Genomic DNA, 22,517 nt, shown 5'->3' with positions numbered 1-22,517 from the left:
ACATAGAACCTTAGGACTTTGTTTGGCCAAACTAAAATCCTGTTAAACTTCTTAAGTTCTCCTCTAAAAAGGACTAATTCTGGAACTAAGTTTTAGTATTATATTTTCAAAACATTGAACATTTTCAAAAAACACTTAAAATGGATAAATGTATTTTAAAGCTACTTGGGTGGACACACATTGTTTAGTTACTCTCAATAGACTAAGTTCATCGGTGATGTATAATAAAACTGAGAAATTTGAAGACTAGCTTTAGTATTTGTGAATAGTTTTACTAAACATTTGGCACTGAATCAAAGTATCTGCTGGTGGATCACTTACTACAGGGGTGGTAATCCAAAAAGTAACATTTCCAGATAGATATAACAGCTATGAGTTTCTTCATAAAACCCTAAAAATGAGATGACAGATACATGGAAGATGCAAAAATCCCATTTAAGACAGGATTTATGTTTTCTCAGAAGTAAATCCTTACATTTCAGTAGATATGCATCCAATGAATGTATAGAAGCTCAACCTCAGCATTTTTGGAAAGAGATTATTAGAGATACATTTATACCTACCTTCTTTCCCAGTCTAACTGGAAAGCAAGACATTCTTCTATACTTATAGCAATACAGAAATCCCAGTTCTTTGTAAAGCACTGTCTCCATTGCTTGAAATGCATATCTGCCTCCATGAAACTTCAGACAGATTTATATTCCCCATTTTGTAAATATGGAGTATATGCAATCAGTTTGTTCTTTAAGAATTAAGAAGAATTTTGGCTTATTCCTCCATTTCCAACAATTGTGAGAGTGCTCTTTGGGTTAATGAAACAAGTTACATATTTTGAGAGAATACGTGGCTCACACGGCTAAACTGAATAGCTCCAACTCTTATGGTGAGGGGACAATCATGACTGAAACAACTGCTCAATAGTATTTTGCTTTGCTTCTAGTTGTATTTTCTGTAGTTTTATGTTTGATATGAAGTGTTTCTGCAAGTTCAAAAGCAGTCCTGCCTATTAGAGAAGGGAACTGTAGAAGGATGCCTCCTTCTGGCAAAAGTAAAGGCTTTCACGGTGGGAAAGGCAACCTGCTTGTTTTTTAAGAGTCATGCTGATTTGAAGTAACATAGAAAATAAGCAAGTTCCTCATATTTGTTGAGCAACATAGAAAAGTCAGCATCTGTCTCTAGATATAGTACTGCAATTCACTTTCACAAATGCACGTATTAGCAACAAAGATTACCCTATACACTCATGTACAAGTCTAGAAAGTTAAGTAAAAAATCAAGGAAAAAAACCCCTGGGTTCACTTATCCATTGGCCAATGTGAATACTGTAGCACAACTCTTATTTTAAAAAAGGTCTCTACCCCTTCTCTATGTATAACAGCAAGAAGCAAGAGCTTAGTTAGTCCATTCAGGAAGAACCTAAAAGAAACACCAATCTCTTCTACTCTCTCTGTTGTGGCACTGCTTCTGGTCTCGCTGAATGCCTTGGCAGTAAAATGGAGGCATTGGCCATAGGCAGATAGTCCCTTGATTTGGCACTGGCGCTTTCCCATCTCCATGGAAGGACTGGCTTATCTACAAGTCATATCAAAATATGTAATTTTGGGGAAGGGAAGGGGGAAGGAGATGAAGGGAGCAGAGAGGGTGAGTGGGAGGGAGGGGAGATGAAGAGAATGAGAGATGTGTCAGATGTGCATAGTGTATGTGAAGTATGTGAGGTGTATCTGATGTCAGGTTATGTGTAGTGTCCTATGTATGTGTTCTGTGTGATGTCTGTTTCCTCCTCCTCCCCTCACCTCTCTATCTTCTCCCCATCCCATCCGCTCCCCTTTCCATAGCTCTGGAAAGGCCAGACCTGAGACATTTAGTAAAGAACTAAACACCTTCCTTGCTCAGCTCTAGAACGTAGCTCATCCCTCAATCTCTTCTGTGAGCTGAGATCTGACCCCACTTTCCTTGGATCCGAGCAGAATTTGGTATTGGGACTCTATGGTAACATTTATTCCTCTGGACTGTAAATTCCTTTATTCACTTTTACCATGTGTTTTATGTTTTACTGTGTGTTCTTATTGGAAATATGCTTTAAATTAATAAAGTACAGAATATGAAAAAAATATGTAATTTTGTCCCCAAAACTGTCGATTTATACATAAAGTCAACTTATACATGAGTATATACAGTAAGTATGCTGCAGCACATTTGATTTCCAATATAGATCCAGGAAATACGCTAGAAAGAGAATTTGCTGACACACCAGAATGACATTTTGTGAGTCAAGAATTAATGCTGTTTACAAGTACACCCTATCTCTTATGGTCAAGGTCCATGTCTTAATCCATTTGTATCAATGTAAATCAAACAGAGAAGACCAATCACCAAAACAGGCAATCTGATGGTCTCCAGAACATTTGTGGACTACAAATCTTGTAATGCCTGACAGTTTGTTTTGTAGGCTGAAGCTGGGGGAAGCTGTAGTTCAAAGTACTGTATCTGGACAACACCAGATTGTGGTCTTTGTTTTAGCCAATTATTACTAACCCTCTAAATGCCTATTCTGTTTTTAGGGCTAATTTTAGATGCTTTCCAGGAATGGCAGAAGATGTGGTTATCACACTCAACACAAAAAAGGTGATCCTAGAGATCACAACAGCATAAGCGTGAAGAATATGTATGCAATAAAGATGGCAAGACAGCTTACTTGTCTTGGCTATGAAACGTTTAAAAAGCCAGAGTACAGGGGAAGGGGGAGATTCTCCCATTTCTGGACACATACTTACATTCTGCAGTGAGCTCTATGCCCAAACAAGAGGCTGAAAGTAGGGAATCAGAAGCTGGTAGTAATTTCATATCAATCAATATGGAATGTAGGGCGATGGCCTTGTGTATTATTAGCATAACACAAACGCATTGAGCTCTACCAGTGAAGTGTGCTGCTTAGTTCAGTTAAGGAAGTTCTGTATAGTAATTCAGTGAGAGACATTAGAAAAAGTTAAAGTGTACCTCCAAGGCTTGAAGAGCCTAAGCCACTTGATTGCAAGCCAGTGCCAATACCTGAACCGAATGGCGTTCCAAAACTAATTCCCAGAGTCGGCTGTGGCCCTGGTATAAAAAAAAATGAAAACAAAGCTTGCCTTACTCTTTTGCAACAGAGATCCATTATGTAAACCCTTTTATATGAAAAAGTAAATAACAGCTTAACAAATGCTTTTCCAAGCATCCCGCTTTTCATTAGAATTCTTCCCCAGACTATTTCTATGCCTACCCTGGTATGGCATGCAAGACAAGATGAAGCCATCAGTCAATCTAATAGGTTATGCCAAAGCATGAGATTTTAGTTTTATGACAACTCAGCATGTCATTTTAAGTTAAACATTTTTTTGCTCCTTGATGGGACTATATCTGAATGCCCTACAAGTAGCTAGTAGTGGTTTGTAAAAATCAAGGTTTATACTAACATGATTAAAATCATCATGTTACCAGTGTCTGATATTAAATACTCACTTGAGTATTTTATCCATTTTTTTTAGAAAAACAAAGTGAAACAAGTGGATAAAACACAAGACAATGACTTTGTTTTTATTAAATTTATTATTCATTTTAGAGCAAGTCAATTACACAGTAACATGACAATTCAAACTGGTTCACACAAAAATGATAAGTTACTGAGTTGTTAGAACTTTGCTACATTTACAACCATTTTTGCCTGTTTAAATAAACATTTACAGAAAAGGCACAGGTGTACCTTACCCAATACATTCAAAAATTTCAGATTCAGAAATTTCTAACATCAGACAGTGGTTTCCCTACATATACGCACTGTCAGTCGACTTTTAAATATACCATGATTAAATTTATAGCTTTAGCTCATTTGCTCTCTACAGAGGAAACATTTATTAGCCCCTCATGATAAATATAACAAAAGATCTGAAGTTCACTTTAGTAACTTATAAAAGCTACTTGACAGTTTCACAGTACAGTTTGTATTCCTACCTTTAAGCACAGCAGTCAGTGCATTAAATAAACTTGAAGGATTTCTCAAGTTCAAATACTGTGCCAACCTCTTCATATTCCTGACATGCTGAAGGCCAAGGGTTCACTCCAGCTAATGCTATTCTCAAGCAAAATCAATGAAAATAAATAATGAACAGCAGCATTTGCTGAACTGTCTTTTAAAAATTTCTTGTTAATCCATTTGAATCCAATGGTACAAAATACATTGAACATCATATTATTCACCAGCAAGCATTTTACCAAGTCACTTTGGGATTTGGGGTTCTCAATTTCTGGAAATTGATTTCCTTTACTAAAAGTTTCCAAGGATCTCTACCTCATTATTGCATTACAGTACTGTCTAGTACCACAAGAGCAATTTAAAGAACATCAACCCAAAGGAAAACTTGGCAAAACATTGTTGACTGCATTGTACAGGTCAGACAGTATTCATGGTCCCCTTCTGGCCTTGTAAATATAAATATGTGAGATTCATGTTCTCACAAATGCAAATTAAACAGATAACCAAATATCAAGCAAAAGGCACTGTTCTGCATTACATCTTTTGCAAGAAAAAATCCACACCTTAGGCAATCCAACACAAAAATGAGGTTATTATAGTCAAGGTAGCATTAAACTTAAGTCAAATGGAGCTGTGAACCTATATCTAGCACTTAGCACTTGTTTTGGCAAAATGAGATTTCATCTTTGTTCCAAGTATGGAATAGGTACCAACTGAAAGATTTTTAGATTAGACCCAGGCTACATTAGTTGAATTCATCTGAAATCGAAGGAGGTGAAATAAAGTCATGATTATCCCATTGAAATCAATGGAAGAAAAATAAATTCATGATTGTGACAATGAAATCAATCCCGGTTCAACTAATTTAGTCCAGCTTTAACCTTTTATAGATGTATTGCATTTACAGGTAAAACTGGATGTAAACAGGTTAATATACTCTATCTAGCAGCTTCTTAAGAAGTTTCCAGTCCAAAGTCAGCCAGGCTTCTAACAACAAAGTATCCAGTGTTTTCTATTATAGGAAGTGTATTCCTTTTCCATTTTGGGAGGAGGCACTGTTGGTAGAAAAACTTTGATTTTGATGACCCCAGTCCTCCAAGCCAAACCTGCATTTGAGTATCCTTTGAAAGTTTAAAACAGTTCAAGAAAAACCTATATTCAAGTTACAGGAAAAAGAGGATTTCATAGCCGAAGTCAACAAACTTTTCAGTTTAACAGCTAATCTTGAATCAAATCTGACTCTGCAGCAGAAAACATATTTCATTTAAAGTTAGCGACATAATTTAAATAATGCTAGAGATCGTCCATGCCAAAATACATAAGTAAACATTGTCACCTTTGGATAGCATATTGTGAATCATTTAAATTATAATTACCTGTAAGTAACTTACTTAAAATGCACGTGTATATTTGTGTGTGTGTGTGTGTGTGTGTGTGTGTGTGTGTGTGTGTATGTATATGCTCTAAAAAGCAGTTTTAGCTCAATAAATAAAATTAATTACTACCACTGCAGTCCGATGAATGCTTACTCAGAAGTAAGTCCTATCATTTTCAACCGGGCTTAGCCTCTAGTAAGTGTATCTAAGACTGCAGCCTAAAACTTAGATTGGGTAAACAATCAGCAAGATTCCTTACTTCGCTTGCCCTAATATAAACTGCTCAGGTTTTTCCATATTGGAAATAAAAGTGCAAACCCAATTTGCCTACATCTAACCAGGCTATTCCATTTCCCAATAAAAAACGTTACTGTTACTTGATGCTAACAGTTAACTTCAATTTTGTAGAACTGGATTTTAACGAAAAATCAATTCAAGCACAGGGGATAATTTCCTGGGATTGATTACAAGTGTTTCAAATTTTAAACTGGCCTTGGCAAGACCAAAAAGTACAATAAAAATGTAAGTGCTAGAAGGCATCAGAACAGAGCAAAGTGCTTTTAGATAAGCCAACCAAATTATAATTGCTGTTAGTAGCTGCGTACACTTAAGGCTATTCTCATCACATGACATCAAAGGTTCTTGGTGGCACGGTTACCAAAGTAGTAAAAAGGGGATACAATTAGTATGCTACGTGTTTTAGTTGCCCAGTCTTGCTAACCTGCTTTAACAAAGGTTGCATTGTGTGAGAGGTTTTCTAAACACAGCAAGTGTCATTATTCCCAGCCATTAGATCAGTTTACAGGCATTGGTTTGTGGTTAAGACAATGTTTTAGCACTGACAAAAAAGTTATACGAAAGCTGAGTACCGGACTTCTGAATGAGCTATTTCTTTTAAGTTATAGACTCTATTTTAGAGAAAGTCACTTTTCTACTGTAGGGAAACACCCTTACATCACAAAAATAAGAGCTTTATTGTATACTAAACCACACTAACATCACATTACAATATAACTTCACAAACTAAAAGACTGCTAACATTGGCCTAGAGAATGGGCAGCACTTTTTTCATAACCTCTTGATGGCCTAAACAGGATTTGAAATGGGCTGAAACCATAATAGTCACTGGATATTGAGTTATCTCAATGACTTTTCACAGTCTCGGGCTGGGTTTTTTCCAGCTAGTGTTGGAGCAAGGATATGCGAAGTAAATTTTACAAGAAAGAAGTTAGTAATGGGTTAAAGAGAAGGGAAGAGAGAGCAAAAAGGGGTGAAAAGTGAATACATTTGGGATACATAAGTATTGCCAAGCACCAGGACAAGAGATTCGGATGAGAGGTAATGAGAGAGCAGATAGACCTGATGGGACAATGTCAGAACATATGGGGAATTACTGATCAGGTTCAATGGCCAATGGGCACTGAGGGGGAGAGATGGACTGGATATTAAAGACTGGTTTCGATATCATCAATTATATGGAAGATTTAAAAAGGATGAGAAGAGGGAATTTGCTTCAAAAAATCAGATCTGGAAACTATATTAGACAAAGAGGGAAAAGACTTAATAGCCAGACTATACAAATATATCCTACACTACAACTTGGAAGATAATCGTGTTAAAACCTCCATTATCTCATGGCCAAAAGATCTAGGAAGGAGCATAGATTTTGACATTTGAGAGAACTTGTGGAACAAAGGCTTTCAATTTACAGTGGCGGCTTCAACTAAAGAGAACGTGTATAAAATGTTCTACAGGTGTTACACAACCCCAGTCCTTCTAGCCAGAATAAACAACTCACAATCAGGATCCTGTTGGAGGTGTAAAATAAAAAAGGGCCTTTTCCATGTATGGTGGTCTTGTGAACTGGTGCAGGTCTATTGGAAGGGAATAATAAAGGAAACAAATAAAATGATCCACAACACAGTAAATAAATAAATAAATCCAGGGACGTGCCTATTAGGGATAACAACCAGAAAGAGAAATTTGTCTGTACAGCTTTGTGGCTGCATGCATTACAATTGCCAAAGACCGGAAAGGAGAGAAAACATTAAGCATTAAAAATTGGAAGGATAAACTGTGGGACTGTGCACAGATGGCTAAGATTTGAAATATGAAAATCACGAAATATTTGAAAGAAACTGGAAGCTGGCCTTAGCATATTTGATGAGATTTAAAGAAATAAAAACAAGAAGAATTTATTGAGCTAGAAGTATAGAGGGTTAAACAAAATGTGCATAAACTCTGCGGGGTTCAGTTATGGAAGCCAAGGTGGTGGGTAGCACTGGGGGTGGGTTAAGAGGTAATTGTACTGTGGGTGGCGGGTTGTCTATGTATGTGTATGTGTATATGTCTGCAATGTATATGGTCGGTGTATTACCTTTTAAAAATTAAAAATTAATTATTTTTTAAAAAAGAAATGGCAAGAGGGAAAATTGTGCAGAAAGGTTGTTTTCAGAAACATTGGATGTTTAGGAACAGAGACACAGAGATGCTGAATTGAATGGCAAAGTGAAAGGGAAAAAGGAGATTTGACTGTGTGTGTGCATGTTTGAGTCTATCTGACATTATAAAACAGATGATGCATGAAAGTGAAGTGTGGGACTCTCCTTTTGCAATTTGGCAACCATCCCTTAGTTCTTCTGTAGAATTAAACTATTATATTTTAATCTTTGTTTCTAGTTTCTGATTGTGAAATAAAAAGACTAGAGATATTGGGGTACTGTGCATCAATACTGGCACCCCAGATCCTTTAATGTGGAGTTGAGGCATAAACAGAAGGTATGTCCTATGCTAATGAGAATCCTTCCTAATTATGAGAATCCTTCCTAATTCTGGAACAAAATTCAAATTTTTGATAGTCACAGTATCTACTTAGGATACTCTGTTATGCCATAGTAACACAAAACTAAACAGGCCTTTTCTATTTTTGCAACCAAGTGATTATACAAATTTTACATGATAGCCTACATTTCACGTGATGACTGAAATTCATCAAATGATAGCTTACCTACTTTGTGGTTTCTGCATCCTAATAGGACAACAGATTGGATATTAAGAGGTGGCTTTCTGCATGCCTTCCATTCACAGAAATACTGTTCTACTCTTTGCACTAGACGTGTGAGAGAACTGAAATTAAGCCCAAAGATGATCTTACACTATATAAGAATGACAACAGCCTCAATATTGCAATTCATCCTCTAGCATCATATAGCAATACAATGTTATGGCCATCTTCCTTCCACTTGGGATGGGATATAGAATCAACCCTGTCTACCCAAACAACTTCTTTCAGCAAAACAGGCAAGAGGTATTTCCCTCTGCCAGCAACACTCTCCTCTGCTCCAAAGCTTGTGGATTCACCTGAGCAGATTTTGAGCACTAGAAAGGGCTATTTTTGGGAGAAGACAGTTGACTCTCATTGTGTTGTATCTCTCCTACTATTTTTGAGACAAAAGTCAATGGCAGTGATCTACTCTAAATTAAATTTGGTGGCATTTTGCACAGAACAAAGTGGATCATTTCAAAAATTAGGGGGAAGTAGTTTTTGCAGTTTTCAGTAACAGCATAAAAAAACACAGGACTATGGTTTTACTTCCTACTGACCAAACATACACTTTGTATTGTATACAGAGCAATATTTACCTGTTTATGTATCTTGCTATAAAGTTTACTTCAAGTACAGCAGAGTAAATTACTTTGCTGCAGTAAACCTACAGGAAGTATTAGTCCCGACTCCCTTCACTCTAGTCATGTTCGATTTAGACTCATCTTTTATAAGATCCAGCTGTCAACAAACATACTAAAGCTGGAGCTACCCTGTGGATCCCACTCTTTAACAGTACCCCAACTAATGGCTTTCTAGGCAGTAAGCAGTGCATGTATGTGCTAATCTGCCTTTTCACCAAGCTCTAAACAAACATAAATGTGCAGCTGAATGGGGAAGAAACACTCAAGCGGATTCCTAGAAACACCAAGAGCTTAGTATTGGGTTCCTCAAAATGAGCCCTGAGCCATGTTTGGACATGAAAGTGGCTAAATTTCCACATCTCTCTAAGCATGACCTCAGATCTTGATCTTTGTAAGATAGGCACCTTAAGCAGTCACTTAAGAACCTAACGTCAAGCACCAAGGCATATGGCAGCCAATAAAGGAAAAATTAAATTGGGAATCAGTATCTCTCCTTTCAGTTGCTTCATGTCTTCCCGTGCTTTCTTCCTAATGAGCAGCACCTCAAAATAACTATTCCATTTTTTCTACATGCAATCCTGAACTCTGGTACTTTTACGATTTTTCTGCCAGATCTGTTTTTAAAAATAGCCAAATTTTGAGGCATACTTCAAGTTACAAAGTGCATTAAAAAAAAAAAAAGATTCTCCACGAGGAAAACAAATTAAATTAGAATTTCCCAATGACCTAAAAAATAAAATACAATAGTGTTGCAAAATGTTATCCTATGCATATTCAGAGGTGACTAAGACTCACATTCCAAAGGGTTGAATAATACAGTAAACAAGCTATTACCAGGAAAACTACAAGATTAAATACTAGGTGTATAATTATTGCTAATTCTATCCCGCATTTTCTATTACCTACATTTTGATGACTTGTTATTGACAATTTATAGATTTCCAAAACAAAGGAAGACCCAATATAAAATACCTTACAAGCTTACTATTTCTGTAACACTAAAAGCTATAACTTGAATGCACTCAGACCTGTAGCAGGCTGTTGCTGCTGTGTAAGTGTTGCAGCCATGGCAACGGCTGCTGCGTTTGGTATGTTGCTGAAAGGAGTGGGTCCCGTTGTCACCCGGGGGGCCGTCTGCCACTTCTTTGTTTCTGCTCGTCTTGCTTCAAATACATCCATTGCATCCCCCAGAAAGGTTTTTCTATAACCAAGATACTGGTCTTTGAGCATCTGAAGGGAGACAAGGAAAACTACTTTAGTTCATCACATCTACTCATACAGCTGTTATGCAATTTAGAGCTTTACTATCGCAATTTTGGGGAGTGGGGTGGGTGGGGAACAGCAGTACATCACTTTCCAGGGGCCTAATTATTTGATAAATGGGTTGCTGTGAATTCTTCAGGCTGTATGGCCATGTACCAGGAAATGTTGCAACTGAATGTTGCAACTGATCATCTTGATTAGCATTGAATAGCCTTGCAGCTTCAAAGTGTGCCTGCTTTCTGCCTTGGGGAAATCCTTTGTTGAGGTGATTAGCTAGCCCTGATTGTTTCTTGTCTGGAATTCCCCTGTTTTTGAGTGTTATTTATTTACTGTCCTGATTTTAGAGTTTTTTTTAATACTAGTAGCCAGATTTTGTTCATTTTCATGGTTTCCTCCCTTCTGTTGAAATTGTCCACATGCTTGGGCAATGCTTGGGAGCTAATCACCTCCCAAGAAAGGTTTGCCCCAGGCAGGAAGCAACCAAACTTTGAAGCTGTAAGGCCATTCAATGCCAATCAAGGTGATCAACTGCAACATTCACACTTGCCTCAAACAGACAAGAGTTTTTCTCCCACTCTGGACATTCCACATATATATAAACCCCACTTGCTTAGGTTCCAACAAACCTCGCAACCTCTAAGGATGCCTGCCATAGATGTGGGTGAAGCGCCAGGAAAGAATGCTTCTACTACATGGCCATACGGCCCGGAAAACTCACAGTAACCCAGCGATTCCGGTCACGAAATCCTTTGACAACATATCTGATAAATGCTAAGAAACACACATCAAAACAAAAGAAGGGCTGTATTGATGAAGTTTCAGAAACCTCTAGCTTAAAATATGCTTCAAAGAATGTACTAGTAGTCATAGAATCATAGAGTTGGAAGACACCTTGTGGGCCATCCAGTCCAACCCTCTACCAAGAAACACGACAATTGCGTTCTATTTCATTATGGAAGAAAAAAGAAGGCAGTAGTAGTTCAAGCATATTCTGTTAACAGGGGCAGGCAATTCTTGGGTGTGAAAATTCCAGGAGACTGTAGGTCACAACCACTTGCTGCACCCCTTCCTCCCTTCCCTCCCTCCCTCCTGTTTACCCTCAAACCCTTCACAGCATGTGTCAGATAATTTTGCCACTTTTTGCTTTCTCCAACTATTTTAGGTCATGGAGAAACTCTTTTAAGAACAGGATGAGAAGTCACCTCTACTGCACCTCTTTTTTCCCCAAAGGCTTCTTCTGAACCTCAAATTGCCTAACCAAAAAAAAGTGACAAAACTGGCCTCACATCTCCCAGTATGAGTTTGGGGCAAAAAAATTGAAAACAAGCAAACCTCATTCACAAATATTTCTGAACCTGGGAGGCACAAAATTAGACCTAGAATTGCAGGCAGCTCAAAACGCTGCACTTTACTCATCCTGTTCTATAATGAAGTGGAGCAGAAGTACATGGAGGCCCTATTAGGAGCCTGCAGCATTCTGCCATAATGCTACTACGTAAAAGGGCCAGAAGACAACTGCACATGATGAAATTCTACTCATTTAAAAGCAGTGACAGATATTAGCATCCATGTTTTTCATAAAATATATATGAACCCATTTAGAAATTGATTTTACCTTCACATTTTCGTGGATTGATTGGAGCTGTGCGGCAAGAGCTACAAATGTTTGGTAAATTTTCTGCATAGCCATGGATAAATCTGTGGATATTAAAATGGGAAAAGTTCTATCAGATTGCAATATACACACAAACACAAAAATGTATTTTGTTACATAAGTAACCAACAACTTATCCTGAGCATCATACACCAAACTATGCTGGGGAAAATAAAAACTCAGAAAAAAAGAAAATATGCTTGTTACTTGATGCCACATTGGCCTAAAACTAATCTTCTTGCAACAGAAAGAGGCAATCACTTGCACATCTTAATATGTGGAGTAGTAAGCATGCTACAAATCCTTCAATGTAATGTAGGGTATCTAATCAAATATTAACATGTAAGAACTGTGCAAAATCACTATATGGAGGAAGATGAAGATATTTTTTTTTAAAAAAAAAATCAATTTAAAAGGCTTATGATGGGATTTAGGCCCCATATGGAAACCCTAAGCAACAACGAATTCCTTTTCATACATTGAATATCTCTTATCCAAACTGCTTTGGGTCAGAAATATTTTGATTTTTTTCAAATTTTGGTTTACCTATGTTTGCATAAATGTACATAATGAGATACCTCGTATTTCTGTCTAAACACAAAATTCATTGATGTTTCATATACACATTGCCTGTAAATAATTTTATAAACAATATTTTAATAATTTTAGTCATGAATCCAAGTTCTGAACCATCAGAAACAAAGCTATCACTCTCTTGGTCAGCCATATGGTCAATTTCAGCTTTTGAAGTATTTTGAAATTTGGAATTCCAGGTACAGGATGCACAACCAGAACTGACTTTCAATATCGGATCAGAAATACCTGCATATTACTATTTATAAAAGATACCACATGAGACTTTCATTGCATTTTCATACATGGCAGGTGGTGGTACTTGATGCCCTTGCAGTCTCTCTCAACTCTATGATTCTATGCAGTAACTAAAAAAATATCTGAAAGCACTTTTTTTACCTTGTGGAGTTATATGTGAATTATTTGCTTGGGTAGCAAGATGATTTTCCAATTCTTCAATTTGTTGTCTGTATTGTTGTAATTGTACTTCAAACTGTTCAATCAATATCCTGAAGTAACTAGAATAAATATATTTTAGAGCAGTGAACTGATAAATACAATTATTCCTCTAAAAAAAAGAAATGATACCTACTTAAAAAATTAACAGAAATCAAAATAATTGAAAATGTTTTCCTCATCTCTCATTCTTTCTTCTTTATATGTCATGCTTTAGATGTCAGATGGGAGGCAGATTTGTCTTTCATTACTAATCCCATCTAAGCCTCACTGGCTAAAGAGCAACATACAAATGCTTTAAATCAAATTAAGCACACACACACAAACACTTTCAACAGATACTATTCCCCAAACCTGGGGGAAACAGTATCTTCTTTAAAAATGTATATTAACAGGTCAAATGAATATTCTCACATCACTGGAATATTGCTTCTCATGCTTCCCTCTTGCATAAAGTACTGTGAACAGGAAATAGCTTCAGTATAAAAAAAACAAAAACTTTAGATCTGACTCTAGGGGAATATATATTAAGTTGATTGATATTAATTAAAGCTCATACTAAAATAAATCCATCTCATATATTCTGCTTGATTCCTTAATTTTCACCCCTGTTCTATTTTATACAATGCATTGTTTAAGTGTGTAAATTATAGTCAAAATCTCTTAAACCTGTACTTACTCTGCAGGTGCTGTATTTTCATGTTGAAGGCCAGGAGGAGTTTTCTGTGTTCTTAATGCTATTTCAGCATTTTTAAGTTCCTGCAAAAGAAGGGGGAAATTGGCTTTCAATTTCAACTGTGAGTTAGTAAACATTTTCAACAGAACTTCGCCATGTGTGCAACTGGCTTCTTTCCCCTTGTTGTAGCTAATAATAATAATAATAATAATAATAATAATAATAATACTTTATTTATAGGCTGCCCTATCTCCCCGAGGGGATAAAACTTGTAATTTTAACATTCAACAAAACTTTTGGACATCTGTTACACACAAAATTCCTAGGCCTTGGCAGATTATTAAATGACTTGCTTACCTGAGCAGTTTCCACTTTCAGTTTATCAATGTTAAGAGTATTTCTTTGTAATCCACTGGCAGCTACCGATAAAAGCTGTTTCAAAGCTTTGATATCTTCCTGCACTTTAAGCATTGCTTTGGAAGACATTCGACTAATTTCTTCCTGAACTTGCTTCTGTTCCTTGACAAACTTCCTAGGAGAGGAGGGTGCAGAAATAACCAGAGATGAGAGAGTACGTACCAAAATAGATTTTTAGCTTTGGATATGTTTTAATGGATTTTAACTGTGAATTTTAATACTGTTATGTTTAATTCTGTTTTAATGTTTTAATATTCATATATTTTAAATTATGTGGTTATACTTTAAATTGTAAGCCGCTTTGAGTCTCCTTCGGTAGAGATAAAGAAGGGTATAAATACACATCATCGTCATCGTGCCCCAGTTTTAACTGAAAGTGACTTTACCAAACAAGTTAAAGAGATCCCAACAAGACTGCCCCCCCCCATAGCATTTGCACAACTGTAGGATATAGAAGTTTGTATATATGCGTGTATAGAGAGAGAATTCTTACAGCTGTCAGAAATCAGTACATCAGCAAATATAAATTTTAATATATTAAGTCAAAAATAGCTTTAAAGATTTTTTTTTAAAATTGGAACATTTGCATGTCCAAAAAGTGAGATCATACTTACTGGAGATTTTCAACATCTTGGCAAATTACTGGAGGTAGATTTTCATCTTTTAGGGCTTTACTATCCCTGCCAACAAATAATGTGATATAATATCAGCATGACTGTCAATTACTAGTAGCAGCAGCTATAACTTAATATTATGCAAAAATAAATAATTGAATACTATCCATTTAACTCTGAATACTATATATCTTTCAATTGAGCATAAATAACAAAGTACAACAATAAGAGTTTCAAAAGCCTTTTCTCCCATTTCCTCCTTGCTCCACACAACCTTTCTATTACAGAAATTAGAAATACAACCAGGTTCAAAAGCTTTCCTTTCTTTTTTGGAAACTGTAACAATTTAGTAGAATCCCAATCATCTCCATAATCCTGATTTATTAGCATGTTAGCTATTAAATGCTCCTATACATTTTAGAAGACTCATTCCAACAGATGTATCTATAATGAGACACATTTGATACTTACTCTGCTCTTGTTCCTGTTTTGTCACCTAGAAGAAAATATTTATATTAAAATTGGAAAGGATATTTTGATTTTTTTAAGGATGAAAGCATCAAAAATATCTTATCTGCTGTTTCCTTAGCATACACAAAAGGAAATTGCTCCTAATGCCTCTGGGTGGAAAAAATAAATGTGCGCATATGTATGGAGTGAAGCTTTCTGAGGTTCCCTGGAGGCCAATGCAGTACTCTTGCCCTCAAAAGCTGCCTACACCTGATATAAAGGCTGAGCAACAATGAATTCATTATAGACAATTCTCACTTCAAACAAAAAAGACATTTAACCTGTGGGTCACCAGGTATTTTGGCCTACAACTCCCAGAAATCCCAGCCAGTTTACCAGCTTTTAGGATTTCTGGGAGTTGAAGGCCAAAACATCTGGGGATCCACAGGCTGAGAACCACTGCTTTAACAGGATCAATCATCCACAATTGTATACCTTACAGAAAGGTGATTTTGTGCATTCCCAGTGCTAAATCTCTGCCATCACATACTTGTGAAACAGGCTGATATGTCTAAATTCGGGAGTTCAGAACACCATATAAAAAGAATCCAGGTGATGCACAAGATTGCATCAACTGGAAAATAGTCCTTGCAAAGACTCATAAATCATCACAACCAGCAAAATGCCCACAATAACACTATAGTTCTAAAGTCTTTGAATTAGCTTCAGACAGTCAGGTAGTCCCCCCCCCCCCCTCCAGTGTTTAAAAACATAACACAGCTATTTCTATTTAACCTGTTTGATGGATGGTCATAATACAGTTTGGAGTAGATTTAATTTTGAAGGGGAATTATCGCACTATAAACACTTTAAAATAAATAATACACAATGTACTCATTCCATACAGTTCTACATTGTACAATAATGGTTACAGATCCTCCAAATGCCCACTGCGCTAAAATTACAGGAAATAAAAACATTAGATATAAATGGCTACTAAACTGAAGGAACTGACCATCTGTTAGGACAGCTGAACAGTAAGAATTTCCATAGCAGGCAGCAGAGTGCCAAAAGAACAGAAACACAAAGATACTGGTTTACCAAAATAGCTTCAGAAGGAATTCACTGAAAGAAGGACTTCTCCTTAAAAGTTAAAGGTGGAAAATCTACAAACCATCCTTCATTGCTCATGAATTATTGTCAAGGCATATATCTTCTCAGTTCTCTGTATAAAACTTACTCTTTTTATCTGAAGAACTACTAAAGTCTATGCCACCAAGGCCTCCATTAACTGCAGCAGCAGGTGCTGCAGCTGTTCCAAGAGTCAAACCAAATGCATTCTGTCCAAGCCCTGCAAATAATGGAGCAACTGTTATTTTCAGGCATAAGCTTCAGAAAACTAGTTGTAAACATTTGCTTTGAAGAAATATACTCTTAGTATCAGTAATGATAAGGGAAAATTATAAACACACACATTTATTGACTGTCATCCTAGGAACTATGTGCAGATGTACAAAAATACAGATCCACCTTATTTGTGGCTTGGTTAGATTACCAAAATATAACCTCACCACCAAGTCTTCCATTCTATTCCAATGAGGGAAAGAAGAGAAGTTTTGTTTGACATCTCCAAGTATCACTACGAATCAAATCTGCACTGGATCAAGACCACACCTGTCTCTCTGCACAATCCTGCATAAACCCATTAAGAACCCACTGAGTAATATAGTTGGCCCAAAGCCAAGCATGTTAGAATAAGAGACTACTTAAGATTACTGCATACCTCTATTGTGAATTAACTAGCAAGGTACAAAATTTATTTTAAATGATTGGATAAGAAACATATCCTGGACACATTTAAGAGGTAAATGCATATAAAACAGTGGTTCTCAATCGGTGGGCCACGGCCCAAAATAAAGTCCGCAGCTAGATTATTAAATATGGTTTTCTGTGGGCGAGTAGATGGCAACAACTGGATGGCATATGTTCTGTATCAGAAACTAGAGCTGATGTGGTCTATCCAATGCAATTTTCTGAATCAGCATTCCCAAATAACCAAAGCAAATCTAAAGTTCACCAAAAATTGATTCGTAATCCCTTTGGTACTAATGCTGGAGAGTGGTCCCTGGTCAAAGTGGTTCCTGGTCAAAACAAAAGGTCAGGAATCACTGATGTAAAAGGAAAGTTACCTGTTGTAGATGTACTTGCATTTGGGAAGAGTGGGCCTCCTAAACCAGTCAAGGCTCCCCCCAGGGAGAGGCCTGTGGATGCACTTGTGGCTGGTGGAACAGTGCCTCCCAAATTCAACGTAAAGCCAGTAGTTCCTGAATTGTAAGATAAAATGTTAATACCTAAAGATGTATATTTGTTTTAAAAAAACTAATAGTACATTATTGCCTGTCATAAATATACCGTTAGTTAAAATGAAGTATAAATACCATAGTAACTTCTAATGCTGCTGTGAACAACAGGTTATGGATTTCAGAATCATGTATGTTCAAATACTTGGAAACCATGGCCAAGGGACAATCAGAAGTCCTTAGAAAACAGTGTATGTCCCCATCTGCACTACCATTATAATGCAGATTGAACTGCATTATATGGTCAATGTGGATTCACATAATCCAATTCAATGCAGTTCAATCTGAATTATTTATTTATTTATTTATTTATTTATTTATTTATAACCCACACCTCTCTCCCCAAAGGGGCTTAGGGCAGCTTCCAAATATGACACAAAATCATGGCAAACATTCAGTGCCGCATTATGAGTCTACACCATACATCCTCAAACTGTGGCCCTCAAGTTGTTGACTCCCAGAATACCTGACCATTGAACAAGCTGGCTAGGGCTTCCAGAATTTGGAGGCACAAACAGATGGAGAACCACAGTTTGAGGATACCTGGCCTACACTGACCATATAACGCAGTTCAATCTGCATTACAATTGCAGTGTAGATGGGGCCTAAACGAGCCTTATAGTAAATGCTGCACTAATGCTGTGCCTCTTCAGATATATTTAAGGAAACAAGTACTATTAATGCTTTGAAAAATGGTAACTCCTTAGCACATAATCTTGAGGCTGTATGTGATGCATGGACTTTAATTGTGCACTTTTGTGTCAGGACTCTAACAGCAAACAGAGTGGCTTCTCTATTTTGGAACATGGTAATTCATAAATATTATCACTGGATTGGATGGGATTAAGATAATATATGTGAGGATACAGTCATGCTATATCACCACTGCACATTTTCAGTAGAGCAGCACTATGATCTGTAGAATCAGATAGTACCAAATCACTATTTTAAAACATTATTTGCCATTTTTATCAGAACTGCTCTGATCCATCTGAGTCTGAACACAAAAAACATTACTGCCTTACCTGCTGCTGGAGCTGACGTGAGGGCAGAAGAAAGTGTGAGACCAGAAGAGGTAGAAGTGATTGGCAAAGCAAATGGTGTAGCTGATCCTGCAGGTTTGCTGAATCCTAAACTAAGGCCTGTGGTAGTGGCAGAAGTAGATGCAGGTGTGCCTATGAAAGAAGGATCAAATTTCAATCTTATTTTGATGCCTGCCTTCACTCTCTTATTTGTACTGGGTCCCTTTAGTGAAATGTAATGTTAAATTCTAAACTGACAATTAAGAAAAACTTAACTACATTTTCCCCAGAAATTGTATCCAACATAATGGATCCCTTGTCCAAGTTAGCCCAGCAGTTCCAACTCTTGAGCTCCGATCACTCATCTTGACTATTTATTTACCTTTAACATCCCACCCTAAATCTGGTACTTGTGAATCAAAGGTACCTTCTTAAAGTGGATGAGTAACTGCACTGATCAATACATTCAGTGTGGTGAAGCATGACCTGTTGTGCTTGTAAAATATTAAATTAAAAGCATTCAGACAGAAATGTAGAAAGCAAAAACATAAGAAAGATTACATAACAAAGTAACATAACGAAGTAAGCACCTAGCCTTAGGCTGGTTCTACAAACTGTTACACTTGAGTTTTTGAAACACTGAAACATTCCATATTTTCAGCTCTAGTCAAACCTCATTCAGATCTCCTTTATTTCTCTTGTCCTAACTGGTCCTATCCAAGTCTTTAACAGAAAAACCTCATAAATATATCCTTTCTCCTGTAGGGCCCTCCGTGCACAGTATTCTATGAGCTGTGACTGCTGGCTCTGCCAAGGGCTGTCCAGTTTCTTGCTTCACAATGATCAAATCAGTGAACAATATTACGAATAAAAATGCTCACTAGCCTTTAGAAACCCAAGCATCCTCCTTTAAATGCGTAGAAATAAATTTACTAATCCCGCAACAACACTGTACTGAAAATTTAAAAAAAGAAAAGAAAACCTAGCATTTAGTACGCATTGCTTACCTAATGTTAATCCTGTAGCAATAGTAGTCGCTGTTCCTGAATGATAGTACAAAATAAAACTGAGTGAAATTTCTTTACTGATTGTTTTCCATAGTTTTCACTTCTTACAAAGGAACAAATAAAAATATTCAACAATGACCAAACCTCCACATTAGCAGGGATTAGGGACACAACATCCACATGAAAGGGGGGAAAGCACAGTTATCTCTAACCCTCCTTCCTCCTCCGCACAATATTTACACATACACACTCAAAGAAATACTTGTGCTGGCAATATGACTACCCAGCCACACTTGCTCCCTCACACACTCACTTGCTTGGGCAGGAAGGGGATAGGATAGGGGAACGAAGGATTGGTGGTGCGTGGGTGTCCAGGGACAATTGTGCTGTCACAAGAGCAGCTACCACATAAATTCTCTTTATTAGAAGCATTTCAATATTCATTAGGCAAAGAAGAAAATATAGCATGCATATTTACCTGTATTAGCCCCTCCTAACGTGAAAGCAGTAGCAGGTTTTGAACTAAAGAGTCCAGTTCCAAAGCCTACAGATGAAGCTGTTGTTGTTGCTGGAGTAGCTGTTGAGCCCAATGTCCCAAAGTTAAGTCCTCCAGTTGAACTAAATTTAAATACAAATGGGTTAAATATAACTCCAAGGTTCAATGCACTCAATTCTACAGTATAGTTGTTTTTGTTTATTTACAGTACTCTATGGCCTAGAGTAGATTCAGTGGATCAAAAGCGGAATGTCAAATTGACATATTTCCATCTTCAGCCTGAAGGATAGGAAATGACTCTTCTCAGCACCATATTTACTCAAAACTATGCAGTACAGGGAGACTCAACTGGCCGATTAGTTTTAACTACATATGTATAGTGTCCAAATCAAGGAAAGCAGTAGTGTCACGCCAAAGTTTATGCTGTGTCCAGTTCTGAACAGTTCAGAAATAATACTGACAAGCTGGAAAATTTCTATAGAAGAATGACCAAAATAATCAAAGTTTTAGAAAACAAGAAGAACGGTTTAGAGACCTGGATATATTTAACTTGGAGAAGAGACTAAGGTGACGTGCTAGCTGTCTTTAATCTGACACAATAGAATGTAGAAGATGGATCTTGTTATGATGTATTTCTTTGTTGTTTTGTGTCTAATTATGCTGTATTATTTTTGGGCTTGGCCTCATGTCAGCCACCCCGAGTCCCCTTTGAGGAGATGGTGGCAGGTTATAAATAAAGATTATTATTATTACTAGTCATCCCCTGCCACACGTTGCTGTGGCCCAGTCTATGTATATGTGTTTTGTGTATATATATATTTATGCATGTATATATTTGTGTATATGTGTGTTTGCATATATATGTGGCTTTGCACATGTGTTGTAATGTGGTGGGTTTTTTTTGGTCTCTTCTGCTGTGTTTTTCAGTATTTTTATGAGTGATGGTCACTCGTCGGCCGAATAGGTGTATTCTGTCCAAACTGGGTGTCAATTCGTCTAGTGGTTTGAGTTATGCTAATCCCACAAACGAACATTACATTTTTTTTTATTTTTACAGATTATTATTATTTGTATTTCTAGCCATCCCCTGCCACACGTTGTTGTGGCCCAGTCTGTGTATGTTTTGGGTGTATATATGTGTGTGTGTGTGCATATATTTGTGTTTGCATATGTGGTTTTGCACATGAGTTGTAATGCTTTTTTTTTTGTTTTGGAGCTTTTTAAGTCCCTTCTTTTGTGTTTTTCTGAGTGATGGCCTGATAGGTGTTGTGTGTCCAAATTTGGTGTCAATTCGTCCAGTGGTTTTTGAGTTATGTTAATCCACAAACGAACATTACTTTTTTATTTATATAGATTATTATTGAGGGCCCAAGTTTGCCCTTGCCTGTGATAAACCCTTTGTCTGTGGCCTCCCCACCAAACTACAAATCCCAGGCTTCTATGGCATGGAGCCACGGCAGTCCCAAGCGGCGTCAAACTGCACTAATTGCCGCAGGGCTTCCTCCGCTCACCTGGGGGTGGCCCCAAAGGAGAAGCCGCCGCCGCCTCCAGTCCCAGCCGCTGAGGCCGTCGCCGAAGGCATGGTGGCGGCCCCGAAAGAGAAGCCCGTCGACATGACGACGGGGAGAGCACCACGGAAACCTCCTCAGAAGCGCGGAGCCGGGTCTCGGGAGGCGGAGGCTTCCGGAAAGGCCTTGCTCCCTTCACGGCGAGAGCCTCGTCGCCTTCGCGGAGGGAGAAAGCGCCATTCGCGACCCTCCAAAGCGGGAAGTTCAAACCAGCCGGGGCCTCCGAGGCGCAGCGTTTGTGACGTGAGTGGAACGCGGGCGCACGCTCCTCTCTCCTGCGCAGGTGCGGCGCCGCGTTGCATTGTGGGAGAGCGACCGCCTCTTTCCCTACTATGGTGTCCAGCTCAATGAGACCACAGAGATAATAACGTTATAGCTAGAGAATAAACTAGGAGATGAGACTTCCGGGTACATTTAGTAAGAACAAAATCTGGCTACCAGTATTAAAAAACTCAAAAATTACAGCAGCAAAACAACAGAGGGGAAACAAACAGACACATGAAATCACCCTCAACAAAAGATTCCCCCCAGGCGCTACCAAGCCATTGAATGCAAATCAAGGTGATCAGCTGAAACATTCACAGCTATCCCCAGCAAACAAAAGTCCTTTGTCTCACCCTGGTCATTCCACAGATATATAAACCTAGTTTTTCCTAGTTCCAACAGACCTCATTACCTCTGAGGATGCTTGCTATAGATGCAGGCGAAACGTCAGGAGAAAAATTGCCTCCAGAACATGGACATATAGCCTGGAAAAACCTACAACAACCCATTTAGTAAGACTTCTAAAGTAGCCGGTATTGCACCACCTGGTTTCACAACTCTGACCTACAAGAAGCACTGCCTGAATATCAAGCAAAAAGTGGGTGCTAGAAACAATATTATACGA

The 22,517-nt window shown here is 37.7% G+C and overlaps 1 protein-coding gene across 2 annotated transcripts in view; it reads right to left on the bottom strand.

The window, feature by feature from the left end:
- Positions 1-21,916, bottom strand: part of NUP58 (nucleoporin 58) — a 31,392-nt gene extending 9,476 nt beyond the window's left edge. Inside the window, exons 1-14 of one of the 2 annotated variants that reach the window (XM_060770916.2) lie at positions 21,572-21,916; positions 20,043-20,182; positions 19,565-19,600; positions 18,561-18,710; positions 17,365-17,499; positions 16,416-16,526; positions 15,197-15,221; positions 14,726-14,791; positions 14,052-14,226; positions 13,698-13,777; positions 12,962-13,080; positions 11,951-12,033; positions 10,101-10,302; positions 2,998-3,096 (exon numbers count right to left, since the gene is read on the bottom strand). In XM_060770916.2, the coding sequence (XP_060626899.1) occupies positions 2,998-3,096; positions 10,101-10,302; positions 11,951-12,033; positions 12,962-13,080; positions 13,698-13,777; positions 14,052-14,226; positions 14,726-14,791; positions 15,197-15,221; positions 16,416-16,526; positions 17,365-17,499; positions 18,561-18,710; positions 19,565-19,600; positions 20,043-20,182; positions 21,572-21,675 (1,525 nt within the window). In that variant the 5' untranslated portion in view covers positions 21,676-21,916. The remainder of the gene's footprint in view (positions 1-2,997; positions 3,097-10,100; positions 10,303-11,950; positions 12,034-12,961; positions 13,081-13,697; positions 13,778-14,051; positions 14,227-14,725; positions 14,792-15,196; positions 15,222-16,415; positions 16,527-17,364; positions 17,500-18,560; positions 18,711-19,564; positions 19,601-20,042; positions 20,183-21,571) is intronic. The other variant, XM_067466578.1, reaches the window with a different exon arrangement.
- Between the last annotated feature and the right edge of the window lie 601 nt (positions 21,917-22,517).

The sequence above is a fragment of the Anolis sagrei genome, chromosome 3 (assembly GCF_037176765.1).
Source record: "Anolis sagrei isolate rAnoSag1 chromosome 3, rAnoSag1.mat, whole genome shotgun sequence".
NCBI lineage: Eukaryota > Metazoa > Chordata > Lepidosauria > Squamata > Dactyloidae > Anolis > Anolis sagrei.
Note: the sequence above shows the minus strand (reverse complement) of the source record. Positions and strands in the feature narration are given on the sequence as shown.